The sequence below is a fragment of the Vicugna pacos genome, chromosome 27, assembly GCF_048564905.1.
Source record: "Vicugna pacos chromosome 27, VicPac4, whole genome shotgun sequence".
In the NCBI taxonomy this organism is placed as follows: Eukaryota; Metazoa; Chordata; class Mammalia; order Artiodactyla; family Camelidae; genus Vicugna; species Vicugna pacos.
Genome location: NC_133013.1, coordinates 4781892 through 4800398, shown reverse-complemented (window position 1 = coordinate 4800398; position 18507 = coordinate 4781892). Strand labels below are relative to the sequence as shown.

The 18507-nt window shown below is 43.1% G+C and overlaps 1 protein-coding gene across 1 annotated transcript; it reads right to left on the bottom strand.

Annotated features, from left to right (window-relative positions):
* Positions 1-2551: 2551 nt before the first annotated feature.
* On the bottom strand, positions 2552-6664 carry MAGEL2 (MAGE family member L2). The gene has a single exon (XM_015246970.3). It carries the CDS (start codon positions 6558-6560, stop codon positions 3012-3014), a length of 3549 nt encoding a protein of 1182 aa, XP_015102456.2. The 5' UTR covers positions 6561-6664; the 3' UTR covers positions 2552-3011.
* Positions 6665-18507: the final 11843 nt, after the last annotated feature.

The window sequence follows — 18507 nt, the reverse complement described above, 5'->3', positions numbered from 1 at the left end:
GGGACAGGTGTGTATTTCATAATAAGTCCCCTCCACTCTCCTAAGCACCTCTCTGTGTGAAAAAGCCTTTGCCTCTATTGCAGATTTGTTTTCTATTCAATATATTCCCTTATGAGGGATGTCTAGATAAAACAGCATTAACATTTTTAAATCTCTTGAAGATGTTGTTGGCTGAATTATTTCAAGGCAATTTGTAGTAATGCATACTTTCATTGGTAGTGTATAAGGGTGCAAGTTTTATAAAAACTTTATTCTGGATATTCCATGAGCTTTTACTTTATCCTATACCAATGTAATACATGAAAGCTGGAATACTGGTCTAATATTAATGTCTTTATATTATTGTGGTGGAACAGTTTTCAATGACACTTTCCATTTATATATATATATATATATATATATATATATATATATATTTGTCACCTGATGTCATTTGTCCATTTAGTTTACAGAGGTTTTATTTTTTTCTTCATTTCAAAATAAAAATCTTCATACTAAACATAGCTACATTTTAGAATTTTGAAATAATGGGTCTCGGACTTTCTCCCATTGCTTCTTACCGTGTATTTTCACATTTTCCTGGGTTTTTGTTTTCCGCCTCCTGATTTCATCATGTCAGCGGTTTTTTCTTAAACTTTTCAGTTGACTATTCAGCCGATTTCTTTTCTTTCCTGTTAAAATTTTATTACTGTTGTAATTTATCTCTCAATACATTTTAATTCAGGCCAGGTCTTAAGCCCCTGGCATTGCTTAGATAAGGTGATTTGCTTTATATCTGATTATAAGATAAATGAGATGGAGAACTGCAAATGGAAGATGAGCCTTTCTGCCGTGGAGTAGACTGTATCTTAAGCATGGGACCAAAGTCTTAAGAGGCCACTTTCCAAACTTTTTCCACAAAGATGAACAGTCCCCCATGAGTAAATGATTTGGAGAAAACTCTTTTAAAAAATAACAATAAATAAAGTAAAACCCAAAGAGAAATATCAGACCTTCATGCCCATTTCTTAGCCCAGCAAAGCCTCTTTTGGGGATGGTGTTCCGCTGGGACGATGTTGTTAACTTCAATGGGTACTTGTTGGTGTCAAAATTACCGAAGATTGATTGGGGCAGAAGCAGGGTACTCTCAGACCCGCGGAGTTTACAAGAAACCCCCTCCGAATTTCTGGAAGACCTGACCACTTGGACAACTTGCCACAGACGGCCTGAGCCGGGCAGGTCCTGGGGTGGAGGCAGTCATCCTAGAAAGCACAGCTCTGTGCTCAGAACAGACTCTCCGTCCTGAATTCATCTTCCGTCTGGAATCTCAACTTCCTAGGTGCTAGGACTTGGAGAAGAGGTTTCACCTTGTCCTGTGACATAAAAAGGGAAACGTTTGGGCAGGAATGCAGGTAAAATTGTGGGCAAAAGTTGTGAATCAAGTACTAACCTAAACCCAGGTGTTTGGGGTGTGAGGTTAATCCTCGCCGCCCGGGTTGCACTGCGCGGCGTCAGGAGCGGCAGAACCGTAACGTGCCGCTAGGTGGCAGGAGAATACCATTTTAGCCATTTACTCCTCTGGAAATTCATCCCCACCCAGAGAAGGGCGGGTTAGGGTGGGGTTCTGGATCCTTCCAGGACAGTGGAGATGCAGTAGCAAAGCTCATGTTCCCCATCCACCGGGAAAGAGTAGTAACTTCAGGGGAATCCTTTTGCATACACCAGCCCAGTCAAGTGTGCATGAATATCTTTCTCCAAAACACTCAGGTGGGTTCACTTCCCCATCACCTTCCCTCCCACACCAGGCCTGCCCCCAAGGGCTAACTACCATTATTTAGAAGCCTCCGACGTCGCAGGCTGACGTCCCCAGTGTGTTATGATTGATGACCTCTTCCCAGGGGCTTAGGTTGAACCCCCATGTGGTCCCCATCCTTCTCCCCACCGGCCACCAGCACCCTGCAGGATCCCCAATTCATTGCAGCCTGGTATTTCCTCTTCCCTGTTATAAACCTGGATGTTTTTCAAGGAGCATGTTTCAATGTCAGTGTCAAAGTGTTGATAAGCCCAAATTCCCTGAGCTGCTGGACATCCATGTGATGAACAAATCTGGATTCTTATAGTCCTGTAGGCATGTGGTCCTCCCTTCCCATATAACCTTAAGAAAATTTTCTGCTTCACAGTACAAATTTACTGACCTTCCTGGCACTGACATGTCCCATTTAATTAATCTACTTGAGCCTTATACACTCACCTAGAAAATGGGAATGATGCTTACTTTGAAGGACCATTGCGAGGATCAGATCAGAGGAGATAGACCACCTCTTCTTGATTCAGCCTCGCTGACTTGTAAAGTTTTCACCCTGCTTTTATGGCAATCCTACGTCTCACCACCCAACACAATCACTGCATCGCTGTGATGCGTGTAGCACTGTCTTTGAAAAACAGCTTTGTCACCATGGTTCCTACTCTCCCTGATTGTTGTCTTGATGCTCAGCTCCATTTGGGTGAACTTGGCTTCCACCATCTGGAATAAAAATTAGAATAAAGACAAACACTTCCATGTTATGCTGAAATTATATTTATATATATAGATATAGATATTTATTTTTCTGCAGACAGCTTTAACTGATGAGTCATTTTTAACATCAAAGAACAGCCTAGTTTGATGCTACATCATCTGTACCAGAATGAGATGGAGAGCTTCTCAATTCATTTCACAAAGCCAGCACAACTCTGATACCAAAAAACTTAACAATTATAACACAAAACAGGAGAATCACAGATCTCACTTAAAAAATACAGATGCCAAAATACCAAAGAGAACAGTAGCTGATTGAAATCAACACCACATGAAAAATGTACAAAGCTTTGGCAGATACGAAAGCAAGTTGAAGTCCAAACTTACACAGAGAAAGAACTGGAACATAAACACCAGAAACAAAACGTCCCCCCCACCCCACCCTGTCAGTGGCCTTTGGCCGGGGACCCAAAGGAACAGGAACAATGAGAGAGAAGGTAGCTGCTAAACCACATTAGCTGGGAGGGGGGCTGCTGGTGGGGTCATCGGCGTTATCACCGGGGCCAGGCTCATCCTTATCAGCATCTTCAGACTCACACTCTGCCAGAGCCTCCAAGTACTGGAACGGCCAGCACTGTGGATCTTTCTTATGGAGCCTGGCCAGAAACTTCAGCACAAGCATCTTGCTGGTTTCGAGGAATGCTCGGGGGCCCCAGAGGAACTCATACTCTGCGGGCTCAGTGAGGGGGACCCGCCTGTACTCCAGGTACTTCTGCCTCACAAACACTTTGGTGATGAGCTTCCTTGTGTTTCCGAAGAGACTGTGGGTCTCCCGGACATCCAGCCCCAATTTGTACAGAAAATTAAAGATCAGGTCTGCCCGGACACAATTGCCCTTCATAAAGATGAGGCTCAGGACCACCATCAGGAGGCCTAACTTGGGCCGGTCCAGGTAGGACGGCCCTGCTCCCCCCTTGTGACTCTTGTTGACAAGAATGTAAGAGTGGTTTTTGGGATCAATCTCCTTCAGCTGATAACCAAAAACACACTCCAGCTTGTGGTTGGCACGGTTGATAATCTCTAAGCACTCGTCCTTGTATTCACGGATGACGAATCTCACCATCTCTGAGCGCCTGATGGGCACCTTGGCTTGGTCCTTGACCAAGAGGAACTGCACCAGTGCATTAGCCCTCTCATCTAAGGGAGACAGTGGCTGCCTCTCCAGTGTGGGGTCATCCTGGGGGGCACCGAATCCCTGAGCCAGATTGGGGAGCTCAGAGATGACCAAGGACTGAGGGCTGCATGAGCTTTCCCAGAGACCCAAGGCCCTGGAGGTGCTCGGACCCTCCCAGGCACTCAGAGCCCACGATGTGCTGGGCCCCTCCCAGCCACTCAGGATCCTGGAGGTGCTAGGACCCTCCCAGCCACTCAGACCATGGGAGGTGCTTGGGCCCTCCCAGCCACCTAGGACCCCCCACTCATTCAAGTCCACACTCTCCCAGCGCCGGGGGGGCTGCCAGTTGCGCATGCCCAGCATCTGACCACTGCCATCCTCCTCCGTGTTCAGGTGCTTCTTCTTCCGGGTGGCTTTGCCTGACCGACGAGGAGGCTCAGCGGCGGTCTTCGAGGCCTCTTGAGTGGTGGCCATTGCCTTGGGGGCAGCTGCCGTGGCCAGCAGGATGGTGGGCACTGCCTTGGACGCCTTCGAGGCACTCACATTGGGCTGTGGCACCCACGGAACTGCCGGCAGGGCCTCGACGCAGGCAAAGGGATCCTGCAGAGCAAATGGCAGTGACTTTGGGGCCTCTGAGCTGGCAGAGGGGCCCTGAAAGGCATTCGAAGAGGCAGGCTGGAACTGGGAGGTAGCTGGAAAGACCCTCGGGGTGGCAGTAAAGGTCTCTGATGCCCCAGGCAAGTTCTTCCAGGGCGTAGGCAGGTGCGCCCGGGCAGTCGGCACTGCCCTCGGAGCACAAAAGGTGCCAGCAAAGATCATGCGATCCTTCGAAGGAGCCCTGCGTTCCTTCGAAGAGGTCCTACGTTCCTTTGAAGAGGTCCTTCGGTCTATAGAAGAGGCCCTGGATTCTCCTGAAGGAGTCATCAATGATTTATCACAGCCCATGGGAAAATTTGCCCCTGCTAAGGGGGCTCCGGGCTGGCCCTGCGAGGCTGCAGGGGGGCCCTGCCAGGAGGGCTGGGGTTGCAGGGATGGCAGCTCTGCCTGCGAACCCGAGGGCTGGGCCTGCTGGGGGGGTAGCTGGATTTGCAGGGCCTTTTGGGAGGCTGGGGCCCCCTGAAAGGGCTGCTCCAGTTGAACCAACGATGGGCCCTGCCTCTGGGCCTCCTGGGTGGGCAGGGGCTGCCAGAACTGCCCAGGGGCCTTTGGCGCCTGCCAGGTCAGCGCCTGGCCTTGCTGCACATCCTGGAACTCCATCGATGTCGGCATCTCGTGTGGCACCGGGGCTTGGCCTTTGGGGGCCTGCCAGATGATGGGTGGGCAGTGCGCAGCCTGGGGGGCAGGCAGTGGGGCCGGGAGAGGGGCCGGCATGGCCACTGGGGGCGCCTGGGGGCCAGCAGGAGGCGCCGTGGGCACCTGAGGTGCTGGCGGGGCCACCCGAATTGGTGGAGGCGCTCGCACCGGTGGGGCCGCCCGCAGCTGCGGGGTGGGCAGCCGAGCCTGCGGGGCCTGCCTCAGTGGTGGTGGGGGCGGCAGAGCCTGCCAGAGTGGTGGTGGGGTGGTCAGTACCTGTGGGGCAGGTCGGATGGGTGGCGGTGCCTGGCGGATCAGGGGAGGGGCCTGGCGGATTGGGGGTGGGGCCTGGCGTATCGGCGGGGGGCCCGGGCGGATGGGTGGCGGGCCCGGGCGTATGGGTGGTGGCCCCTGACGCACAGGTGGAGGCGCCGGCCAGGCAATGGTCGGAGCCTGCCAGGTGACCTGCGTGGCCTGCCAGCCCAGGGACGTGGCCTGCCAGCCTTGAGGTGGGGCCTGCCACCCCGGCGAGGTGGCCTGCCAGCCCGGGGGTGTGGCCAGTGGCGCCGGCGGGGCCTGCGGGCCCTGGGGAACCGGTGGAGGAGCCCTTATAACCTGTGACTGGATCTGCAGGATCAGAGGCTGAGCCTGTGGGGCCCAAGAAGCCATAGGCTGAGCAGGTGGGGCCGGCGGCTGCACCATCGGGGCTCCTGTAGCTGGAGGCTGGGCGATCTGAGCTCTCGACCCTGCAGAATGGACCATCAGGACTCCTGGAGCAGGAGGCTTGGCCATCGGGGCTACTGGAGGCGGAGGCTGGGCCATCAAGGCTGCTGGAGGCGGAGGCTGGGCCATCGGGGCTCCTGGAGCAGGCGGCTGGACCATCAGGACTCCCGGAGCAGGCGGCTGGACCATCAGGACTCCCGGAGCTGGAGGCTGGGCCATCGGTGTCCCCGGAGGGGGAGGATGCGCCATCGGGGTCCCCGGAGGCGGAGGATGCGCCATCGGGGTCCCCGGAGGGGGAGGATGCGCCATCGGGGTCCCGGGAGGGGGAGGATGCGCCATCGGGGTCGCAGGAGGGGGAGGATGCACCATCGGAGTCCCGGGAGGGGGAGGATGGGCCATCGGGGTCCCGGGAGGAGGAGGGTGGGCCATCGGGGTCCCAGGAGGAGGAGGATGGGCCATGGGGGCCCCGGGAGCCGAAGGATGCACCATCAGGACTCCCGGAGTCGGAGGCTGGGCCATCGGGGCTCCCGGAGGGGGAGGATGCACCATCAGGACTCCGGGAGTCGGAGGCTTCCCCATCGGGCCTCCCAGAGGGGGAGCCTGGACCATCGGAGCCCCTAGGGATGGAGGTTGGGCCATCGGAGCCACTGGGGCAGGCGGCTGGCCCTGCGGGGCCTCCCAGGCAGGCTGAGGTGCCTGCCAAGCGGCCAGTGAAGCCTGCAAATCAATCGGAGGTGGATCCCAAGGGACTGGCGGAGCCCGGGAGGAAGCGGGCGGGGCCCGCATCAGAACCGTAGGGCGGCTATAGACTGGAGGCTTGGGGGCCTCCGCCGGGGGACTCGAATCACCCAAATTCTTACTTAGCTGCGACATGTCCCTTCGCTCTGACAGCTGGTGAGCCTTTTCCTCCGACAGCTGCTGGGCCTTTTCCTCCAGAGAGAAGAGAATGCCTACGTGGCTGCTCAGAGGATTCCTCCCCGCTGACTGGTGAGTAGGAAGTGAGCGCCCTTAGCTCTGCAGCTTTCCGCAGTAAGGAGGAGGGGGGAAGGGGGCTCAATCCCGCCCCTTCCCCGCCCCCGACCACCACAAGTGGATAGTGCAGAGGGGCGTCTACCAGGAATCCTGACTGACACGAGATCCCTCCCCGCACTGTCCGGTCCCCAATTGCAGCCTAATCGGACTGCCCATGGATGAGTTTCCACAGGACAGTGACAGGACCGGACCTATGTTTTAGAAATCACTGTACTGTGGTATAGAGTTGGGAAGAGACCACTGGGAACATGGAAGGCGTCCATGAGGGGGGAGATGGCGTGGTTTGAGCTCAGATATGGCAAAACCCGAGCCGGAGGGATTTAAAAAATATATATGTATGTATTTGATATAGATATAGATATAGATATAGATATAGATATAGATATAGATATAGATATAGATATAGATACACACACACACGCGCGCGCGATGCAAGAGTCATAGTAGGCAGCTGCTATAATTAATGTAAGAGTGAGAGAGAAGTCGCTGTCCCGGGGAAGTGGGAAATCGCTGGTGTTGTGGGGCTCGTAGTGGGGAGAGATTGTCAAGTGTTGAATAGGACATGGGCATTGACAGTGCGTGCTGTGGGACTGCCAGAGAGAGCTATCCTGTAGACACCTGTATAATGGTTTGGGATTCAGAAGAAAACTGAGCTGAGAGTCACGATCCTCTTCATAGAAACAGAGCGTTCCAGGGAGTGTGGCTGCAGAAGAAGAGTGTTTAGAGTGAAACTCCTGAGACAGGTGTTGGAGAAGGCAGACCTTTTTAGACATAGGTAGAGAAAAAGACGACAAAGAATAGAGTGGGAAGGAAAGGAATCCTGGAGAAATTAAGATGCTCCGGAGATCAGTGGAAGGCAGCATTTTTAGCCTGGGGGAATAATTCCTGTGGAATAACTGGGATGAAAAAACCAGGTAGATTTACTGTTGCTGCTTATTAGTTGCAGAGCAAGAAAGAAATTGTAAAGAGGAAAACCAAAAAAAAAAAAAGCACTAGAAAATAATAAAATGAGTGAATGAAGAGATTCAAGATTAATACACAGGAAAAACAGATGAAGAGTGATTTACAGAATTTGGGGGACATCTACTCATAGACAAAATCAGTTTAAAAATTAGACAAATGATGTGTTAATGGATAAAGCAGGAGACATCACATTTACTGAGTAGCACTATGTGACTTCATGCTGAAAGAAAAAGCCAGTCTCACTGCCAGTTGGGTTGTTTTCTGGAAATATACAAAATACTAAGTATTAAAGATGCTTAGTTTAGTAGAGGCTATTTGCTGCCTAGGGCAAGAGTCCAGAGTGACCAATAAAACACGAATGATGCCACAAGGGGGCAGGAGAGAATGCTAGAGGCTATACCCCACTCCTCCTGAGGTACCCTTAGCCAGTGTTCCTCAAATTTGGTAATTTATGAATCCCAACAAAGGCATATACACACTCCCAAGGTTATCGTTGCCTTAAATAATGAAGTAATAATTTGGGAGTGAGGGTTCAGTGTTTTTTTTCTGGCAACTGAAGGGGTGAGAAATCAGAATTATTATCGCTTAGAACACCTTTTCAGACACCAGTAGCTCTCCCCTGGTGCCTGCTGAGGTGTCTGTCACACCTGTGTACACACCTGTGTGCTTCTGAAGTATGGATACCTCCATGTCTCATGGTTTCCAGGTTCCTCTCTGGGCTAATGATCTGTCCCTATAAGACTTCTGAGTTTGATAGAGATTTAGAACTACTTCTAGAGATGCAGTGCATAAATTTGGACACATAACCCTCATGTTCCCCTATTCCCAACTCTGTCACATGATGGTTGCTGGCTGTGGATGGCTTTGGGAAAGTCAATTCATTTCTCAGCTGATGACATTTCTACTGTCACTAAAGCACACTTTCCCCTTCTCTCATTCAAGTGTATACATTCATCAGAGATTAAGTTCTTCCACTAACAATTTGTTTTTTCAGGATTATGGTGGATTTAACCTTTGGTCCACCATGCTGTGGATCATCCCACACAATAAATGGTGACCAGCAGGGCCCAATTGTTCTCAGTGAGGTTGGAGCTTAATGAAAAGCACTACCACACAATGTCAACTCCTACCAAATCCATCATGTGAAAGGAGGCCCAGTTTATGCCCACGTGTGATGCAGACGCCAAAAGGGAATTATCAGGGATTATGGGGTGGAGGCGGGAAAACTTGTAGGTGTCATTATACATGAAATGTCGTCAAGTCCTACACTAGCATTTTTGCAACTCCTTGGTAACATATGTGAACCAGCTGAGAAAAATGGAGACATAAGTATCCAGTGATTTTGGTGGGGCCAGTAATGGGTGAGTCGGATTTATTCTTCCCTGGAAAATACACTGGCCTGTTTGAGACATTCATTGCTCTCAGACCCAGGCCACTTGACCACCCAGCTTCTAATAAATGCACCTGCTCCCAGTGTCACAGGTGAGGAATCAAATAACATGTAGCCCCTTTGTGAAGGCTGACTGGTTTAATAATGTGATACTGATTCTGGTGTTTGAACAAAAAGCTTTAAATAGGTTTCTGAAAACCCCCTTCTCCTAGTGGAATCTTCTAGTTTCCTGATGCACCCACTGACCTTCTGTGTGTATGCTCTTCTATCCCCATTCCTCTGAACCACGCCTTGCCAAAATTCCTTCTCCTTCTTTCTCCACGAAGCGGTTTAAAAATCCAAGGTGAGCAGAAGATAGAATTCAAATATACACAAAATGTCCATGGAATGTAGGCACCTGTCTGTCATCTAATGAGAAACGGCTTTGGCACAAATTTACACAAATATATAGCAAAAGGATAATACAAGTAATAGAAAAGATTGGGAGAAGGAGAATTGAGGATAGACAAATAGGAGTAGGGACATCACTGAGCCAGATGTACAAAGAATTTGTGTATTTCTTTATCGCCTGGCTTGCCACAAGACTGGGGCCTTCTTGCAGATTGCAGCCTTGTTTTGTTCACTCTTGTCTCCCCTGCCTCATTCTGAGTGGTCAGGGAGGAGCTATTGAATGAAAGCATAAGATTAGCACCAGAAGTGCCCATCTTTCACTCCTCTACAGCTGTTAGGCTCTAGTGGAAATATTTATAAGTGTGTAAAATAATCAGGTATGATTTTCACAAAGTCTAAAATTATTTATTTGCAAAATACTTTTTATTAAGGATTATGTATGTGCCTGACACGGTGTAGGGCTACAGAGAAAAAAATCTGTCACTGGATCTTATAGACGCAGAGGGATATTAATATGGTATTTTTAGTGCCATAAAGTGTTATGGTCTGCAGCGTTTAAAACTTCTATTGGTCATAGTTGACGCAAGTAACTGAGTACTCACTTCTGCCTGGAGTGTGAGGGTAGGGGTGTGATGCTGGCAGTAGCAATGAAAAGAAAAAACAAACAACACCAAAGCTGTGGGAGATTCAAGAGTGTTCTCCAAATAGACAGACTGAGCACTAAAAGAAAAATAAATAAGTAAATCAACACAGAACGTATCAGAAGTACAAGGCTTTTGAAAGAAGTGTTGCAAGAGGTTCATTAAAATAGCCTAACTACTGTATATTGGATGCTTGTTATTTGACCAAGCACCGTCCTAAAATCTTTACATGCACTGTATATTCCTCACAAAATCCACAAGCGTTTGGCCCCGTTTTACACATGAAGATCTTGAGGCTCAGGATGGTAATTAACTTGTTGCATGTCCCTGCTATCTCTAGCAGAATCTGGAACTGAAGCCTGATCTATTTGTTGCCAAAAGCAAAATTCTTGTCCGTTATTGGTGCTGCCAAAACCTGTTTATTAAATGTAAGATATAATTAACATACAATGAAATGCATTCTGTTTGATGAACTTTGTCACCAAATAATCATCTGTCAAAACAAAATGAGGAGCATTTTCTTTATCCAATAAACTCCCATGTGCCCATTTCCAGTCAATTCCTTAACCCCCAAAGGCAACCACCTTCTTTTTCTTTCAGTAGTATCCATATATTTTTCAGATTATTTTTCATTATAGGTTTTTACAAGATATTGAGTATAGTTCCCTGTGCTACACAGTAGATCCTTGTGCCTTATCTATTTTATATATCATAGTTTGTACCCGCTAATCCCAAACTGCTAATTTATCCATCCCCCTCTTTCCCCTTGGGTAACCATAATTTGTTTTCTATGTCTGTATGTCTGCTTCTGTTTTGTATATAGATTAATTTGAATTATTTTTTAGATTTCACATATAAATATTATATAATATTTGTTTTTCTCTGTCCGACTGACTTCATTAAGTATAACATTCTCTAGGCTTATCCACGTTGCTGCAAATGGCAATATGGTAATATTTTATTCTTTTTTACAACTGAGTAATATTCCTACACATGTAGGAATATTCATATATATTTATATATGTGTATATATGTATCTATATACCTATATAGATATCCATCTATATCTATATCTATATCTATATCTATATATCTGTCACACATCTTCATTAGCTGATCATCTGTCAATGGACATTTAGATTGCATCCATGTCTTGGCTGCTGTAAATAGTGCTGCTATGAACACTGGGGTGCATGTATATTTTCAAATTAGAGTTCCCTCTGGATGTATGCCCAGGAGCGGGATTGCTGGATCATATAGTAACTCTACTTTTCAGTTTTCAAGGATCCTCCCTACTGTACTTCATAGTGGCTGTGCCAATTTACACTCTCACCAACAGTGGAGGAGGGTTCCCTTTCCTCCACACTTTCTCCAGCACTTATTATTTGTAGACTTTTTTATTGAAGTATAGTCAGTTTACAATATTGTGCCAATTTCTGGTGTACAACACAATGCTTCAGTCATACATGTTTATACATATATTCATTTTCATATTCTTTTTCACCATAAATTACTACAAGATATTTAATGTATTTCCCTGTGCTATACAGTATGAACTTGTTTATCTATTTTATATATACCAGTCAGTATCTGCAAATCTCAAACTCCCAGTTTATCCCTTCCCACCCACCTCCCCTCAGCAACCACAAGTCTGTAATCTATGTCTGTGAATCTGTTTCTGTATTTGTAGACATTTTGATGATAGCCATTCTGAATAGTGTGAGGTAATACCTTATTGTCGTTTTGATTTGTATTTCTCTAATACGTAGAGACATTGAACATCTTTTCATGTGTAAAAGTAACCACTTTCTGATTTCTCTCACCAGATACCAGCTTTGCCTGTTCCTGAATTTCATATAAATCTAATTATTATGGTATACATTCTTTTTGTGTCTGGATTCAACTTTTTTTATTTGAGATTTTAACATCTCGCACTTATCTGAGGTTTGCTACTTTTTAATGCTGAATCGAATTCCATTGTATGTATACTGCAGTTTGTTTATCTATTACCTGTTGATATTTGGGGTATTTATAATTTAGGGCTAGTATTGAAAAAAAACACTGCTTTGGAAATTTCCTAAGAATCTTCTTCTGAACATACATTTTCATGTATCTTGAATAAACATCACGTTGAATGACTGAGTCATAGAGTAGATGTGTGTTTATATTTGTGAGAAACTGCAACAGTTTTCCACAGTTGGGTTTGGAAGTTTGACACTCCACCAGAATGTATGAGAATTCCCAGTGTTCGGCAGCACTGCACAATTTTGTATTGGCAGTCTTTTTTATTTCATTCATTCTAGTGGATGTGAAATTGTGACTGCACAATTTTATACCTCTATTAGCAATGTCTGAGAGTTCCAGGTGCTCCACATCCCAGCCAAAACTGATATAATCGGACGTTTTGAGTTGAAGCATTCCTGTGGGTGAGAAATGGTTGTATCATTGGATTTTTGTTAGTACAGTTTTTAGCAATTGTAGGGTTCAAAAAAACTAAGAAGAATAATTGAGAGTTCCCGTATAACTTTTGCCCATCCCACACATACGCACACAAATTCTCCCACTATCAACATCAGGCACCAGAGGGTACGTTTGTTATAATCCGTGAACCCACAGGGACGCGTCATTATCATCCAAGTCTGTAGTTCACATTAAGTTTTCCTCTTGAAGTTATACATTCTGTGGGTTTTGACAAGTGTGTAATGACATGCATTCACCTTTATGACACCATATAGAATAATTTCACTGCTCTAAAATCCTCTGTGCTCTGCTATTCACCCTACCTTCCCCCAAGTCCTGGTAAACCTGATCTTTTTAATGTCTCCATAGTTTTGCTTTTTCCAGAATGTCATATGCTTGGAATCATGCAGTATATGAACATTTTCAGATTTTTTTTCACCTGCTAATATGCGTTTAAGATTCCTTCATGGTTTTTAAAGGCTTGATAGCTTACTTCATTTTTAGCACTGTGTGATAAAAGTATATTTAATTTTATAAGAAACTGCCCAAACTGACTTCCCAAAGTAGCTGGACTTGGAGGCCATTTGTGTATCTTCTTTGTGTATTTCATCCTGTTTCCCCCCTCTTTTTTTTTTGATTGGGTTGTCTTTTTAATGTTGATTTTGACAGAAATCACATTATTCAGTTTTTCTGTTTCCTCATTTGCCAGTTTGGGTAATTTCTGCTTTTAAGGATTTTTCCATTTCATCTAAGTTGTCAAGCTTGTTCACTTAGAGTTGTCAATCTCCCTTTATTAACAGTTAACAATCGGTTAATTGTTAAACCATTTTAAATTCACAGTTTCTCTTTATTAAATGGAGATTAACAAAATCTCTCATTATTCTTTTAATGTCTGAATAATATGTAGTATTGTCTCTCTTTCATTCCTGACATGAGTGATTTGTCCTCTCTCACTCTCTTTTGTTTTCTTTCTTCTTTGATTAGTATTTCTAGGGGTTACCGGTTTTCTGACTCTTTTCAAAAAAAAATGAACGATTGACTTGTGTGATTTTCTCTATTGAAGGTCTGTTTTCTATTTCATTGATTTCAGCTGTTATTTCTATTCTACTCATTCTTCTCCTTTAATTGTGACTTGTTCTCATTCTATATTGTTAACATGCAAGCTTAGGATGTTTATTTAAATATTTCCCTTTTTGTAGTACGGACAATTAAAGCTATACATTTCGTTTTCAGCCTTATTGTAGAAGTGTCTTGCAAATTGTGATAGATTCTGTTTTGTTATCATTCGTTTCAAAATATTTTACAATTTTCATTGTCATGTTTTGTTTGATTTATGGGTTATTTGGAAGTGTGTTGTTTAATTTCCAAATATTTGGTGATTTTATACATATTTTCATAATATATTAATTAGTAATTTAATTCCATTGTGATCTGTGATCTCAGAATATGCCTGATATGATTTCAGCTATTTTAAATATATTAAGACTTGCATTTAGATCACAATATAGGGTGTATTTTGAAAAAAAAACTGTGTACACTTGAAAAGAAAATGCATCCTTCATTCGTTGATATATTTCTATCAATGTCACTCAGGTCTATTGATTGAGCACGTTTTTCACACCTTCTATATCCTTACTGATTTTTTAAATCAAGTTATCTATCAATTACTTAAGAACGTGTGTTAAAAGCTCTAAATATGGTTGTAGATTTGTCTGTTTCTCCCCATAATCTAATTTATTGTAAGATCTGTTATTAGAACACACATTCTGTATGTGATGATGTCTTTTTGATACATTGACCATTTTATTCTTATGAAATGTCCCTCTTAGCTCTGTAAATAATCCCTGTCTTGAAGTCTACTCTGTCTAATATTAACAGAGTCACACTGGCTTTTACGCTTAGTAATTACATACTCTGTGTATTTGCATCTTGTAAACTTTTAACCTGCTCAGGTCATTACATTTAAGGTATATTTTGATAAATAAGATATACGTAGTGCATTAGTGCATTCTCCAGAGAAACAGAACCAATAGGATATAAAATTTAGTTTATAGATTTACAGTAAGGAACTGTGTGATTCTAGAAGCTGGCCAGCCTCGAGATTTGCAGAGTGAGTCTTAGACAGGAGATCTGGAAGAGCTGGTTTAATTCCCGTCCGAGTATGAGGGACTGAGAACCAGCAGAACTAATGAGGTAGTTCCAGTCAGAAAGCCAGTAGGCTTGAAACCCAGTCAGAGTTGATGTTTCCGTCTGAGACCAAAGGGAGGGAAAAAGCCTACGGCCCAGGTCAAAGGTCGTCAGGCAGAAACAATTCGCTTTTCCCTGGGGGAGAGTCAGACTTTTGCTCTGACTGGGTGAGACTCACCCACATTATGCAGGACAATATGCTCTACTCAGTCTACAGATTACCTAAAACACCTGCACAGAAACACCCAGGGTAATGTTTGGCCAAATACCTGGTCACAGTCAAGTTCACATATAAAATTAACAATCATCGTTAAGTTGTAAATCTGCTCATTTCTGCCTTTCCCATGAAATAGTCAATTAACATGTAATGTAATTAATGATAGAGTAGACTATAATTTGACTATATTGGTATTTGTTTTCCGTGTATGCCATCTATGTTTTTGTTTCCCATTTAGGATTAATCAAATATTTTAGCATTCAATTTTATCTCCTGTTTTGGCTTTTCATGTATACCTTCTTTGTTTTTTTATGGTTGCTTGACAGATTACAATATACATCTTTAATTTGGCATCATTGACATAAATATGCTACCTGCTTCATGAATAATATACGAGCTTTTCAACAACATCATTCCATTTAAACTCCTCATACCCTATGTTTCTTGTTGCTGTTTATTTTACCTCTATATATGCCACAAACCCCAAAACACATGGCATATGACTATTCTCTTTGTTTTAAATGGCCAGTTGTCTTTTTAAAATAATATATGATATCATATACAGAAAACAGATGGGTGGTGGCCAGAGGTAGGGGTGAAGATTGGGCAAAATGGGTGATGTGGTCAAGAAAAAAAATACATAAGCAATTTCTCACTATGCATAAAACCATATTAACTGAAACTTCTGCACATTGGAAAAGTGTACTCATTTTACACAGGTGTCCAGGAGCTGAGGTTCCATGCAAACTGGACATGTTTCATATGCACAAGTTTCAGTCAACACAGGACTGTGCAAATCAAAGACTGCCTAATATTATACAGCTGTGTTGTGTGTGGAATTTTTAATATATGAATATGGGTATGTATATTATTATATGTTATATTAAATGCTATGCTTTAAACTATTATAAACATGTACATATAATGTATATTAGAATAATTTAAAAATCCTTTTATGTTATACATTATATATATAATGTATATTTAATTCTAGTTCCCTTCCTTCCTTCTTGCATATCAAGATTTTCTTCTAATATCAATTCCCTTCAGCCTGATCAACTTCCTTAGTGTTACTTGTACAGCATGTTTGCAAGAAACAAATTCTCTCAGCTATTGTCTATCCAAAAGTGACTTTATTTCACATTCATTCTTTTATTCTTTTGACCACCTTCACCCATTTTGCCCACCCCTCACTCTTGCCTCACAACCACCAATCTGTTTTCTATATCTGTGAGCTTGATTTCTTTTAGATTCACAGTATTTGTCTTTCTCTGACTTATCTCATTTAGCATCATGCCCCTAAGTTTCATCCATGTTGTAACAAATGGAAAGATTTTTCCTTTTCATGACTGAATGGTATTCCATTATTCACACAGCACACACATGCACACGTGCGCCCATACACACCCCTCCTTTTCTTTATCCATTCATCCATCCAGGGACATGTAGTTCGTTTCATGTCTTGACTACCGTAAATAATGTAGCAGTGAGTATGGAGGTGCAGATATCTTTTCCAGATATTTCCAGTAATTTTGTCCTTTGACTGTATACCCAGAAGTGGAATTTCTAGATCATATGGTAATTCTATTTTTAATTTTTTAAGGAACCTCCATACTGTTTTCCACGGTATCTGAACCAGTTCACATTCTCACCAATAGTTCACAAAGATTCCATTTTCTCCACATTCTTGCCAACACCTGCTATCCCTTGCATTTTTGGTAACAGCCATTCTTACTGTGTGTCTCCTCATTGTGGCTTTGATTCATATTTTCCTGATGATTGGTGATGTTGAGCATCTTCTCATGTACCTGTGGTCCATTTGTATGTCTTCTTTGGAACAGTGCCTGTTTCAGCCAATTTTTAAATTGTTTTTTGTGGGGTTTTTTTTCCCTATTGAGTTGTATGTTTTTTATATACTTTGAATATTAACTTTTTATTAGGTATATAATTTGCAAATATTTTCTCCTATTCCAGAGGTTGCCTTTTTATTTTGTTAAATGTTTCCTTTGCTGTGCAGAAGCTTTTTAGTTTCATATAGTTCCACTTGTTTATCTTTGCTTTTGTTGCCCATGTTTTTGGTGTCAAATCCAAAAACATTGTTACACAGATCAATGGCAATGAGCTTTATCCCTGTGTTTATGTCTAGGACTTTCATGGCTTCAGATCTTACATTCCAGTCTTTAATCTTTTTTTGAGTTGATCTTTGTATAGGGTGTAAGATGGGGTCCAGTTTAATTCTTTTGCATTATCTGTTCAGTTTTCCCAACACCATTTATTGAAGAGACTGTCCTGTCTTCATTGTATATTCTTGTCTCTACCCTTCATTCTGGAATATTTTTGCTGGACAGAGAATTATAGACAAACATTTTTATTTCTGCTTTCAGCATGTTAAAGATGTGGAATATAAAAAAGAAAGAAAGAAAAGAAAAAGACAAATGAACATAAATACAAAGCAGAAACAGACTCATAGACATAGAATACAAACTTGTGGTTGCCAGTGGGGAGGGGAGAGGGAAGGGACAGACTGGGAGTTCAAAATTTGTAGATCCTGACAGGCATATGTAGACTAGATAAATAAGTTTATACTGTACAGCACAGGGAGATATATACAAGATCTTGTGGTAGCTCACAGCAAAAAAAAATATGACAATGAATTTATGTATGTTTATGTATAACTGAAAAATTGTGTTCTACACTGGAAATGGACACAACATTGTAAACTGACTATAACTCAATAAAATAAGATTTAAAAAAAAGATATTAGTCCACTGTCTTTTGACAATAAGGCATTCTTTGTGTTGTTCTCCCCTTCCTTTTAAAGTTCTTTCCCATTCAGCTACTTTTGAAATTTCTCTTTATCTTCACTTTTTCACAGTTTGAAGATAAGAGGTGTTAAGTGTGGATTTCTTTTCTTTATCCTGAGTCAGGTTTCCTGAACTTGTCATATATGTAGGTTAATACATTTCACCATTTTTAGAAAATTCTCAGCCATTATGTCTTTAAATAATTCTTCTGCCTTATTCTCTCTCCTGTAATTTTGGGATTCCAATTACACTTAGGTTAAATGTATTTTTACATTGCCCTGTGGTTCTTCAATGCTCTCTCTGTTTCTATCTGTATGAATCTGTCTTTCTCTCTCCTTGTGTTTCAGTTTGGATGATTTTTCACTAGCTTATTTTTGTGTCCACTGACACTTTCTGAAGAATTCTACCATATTCAGTATGACATTAAGCCCACAGACTCAATTATTCATTTTTATATTTTATTTTTCTCTTATAAAATTTCCACTTTTTAAAAATCATTCTCTACCTTTTTGATGAAAGCTCTCCTTTGTTAATTTGTCATTTGTTCAAGGACGTTATCCACCTTTCTTTACCATATGCTTTAACATATTTTTATAGCTATTTTAAAGTCTTTCTTTGTCAATTCAAACATGCAGATTATCTCCTGTGTTTGTTTCTTTTCTTGTCCATGGGTCACATTTTTCTGTTTTTTTTTCCCCCATGTTTCTTTTTTTTAATTTATTTTTGGTGAGGGGTA

What these genes read in the sequence shown, in the direction of transcription:
- MAGEL2 (XM_015246970.3), bottom strand. Translation starts at nt 6,560, where the DNA reads ATGTCGCAGCTAAGTAAGAATTTGGGTGATTCGAGTCCCCCGGCGGAG.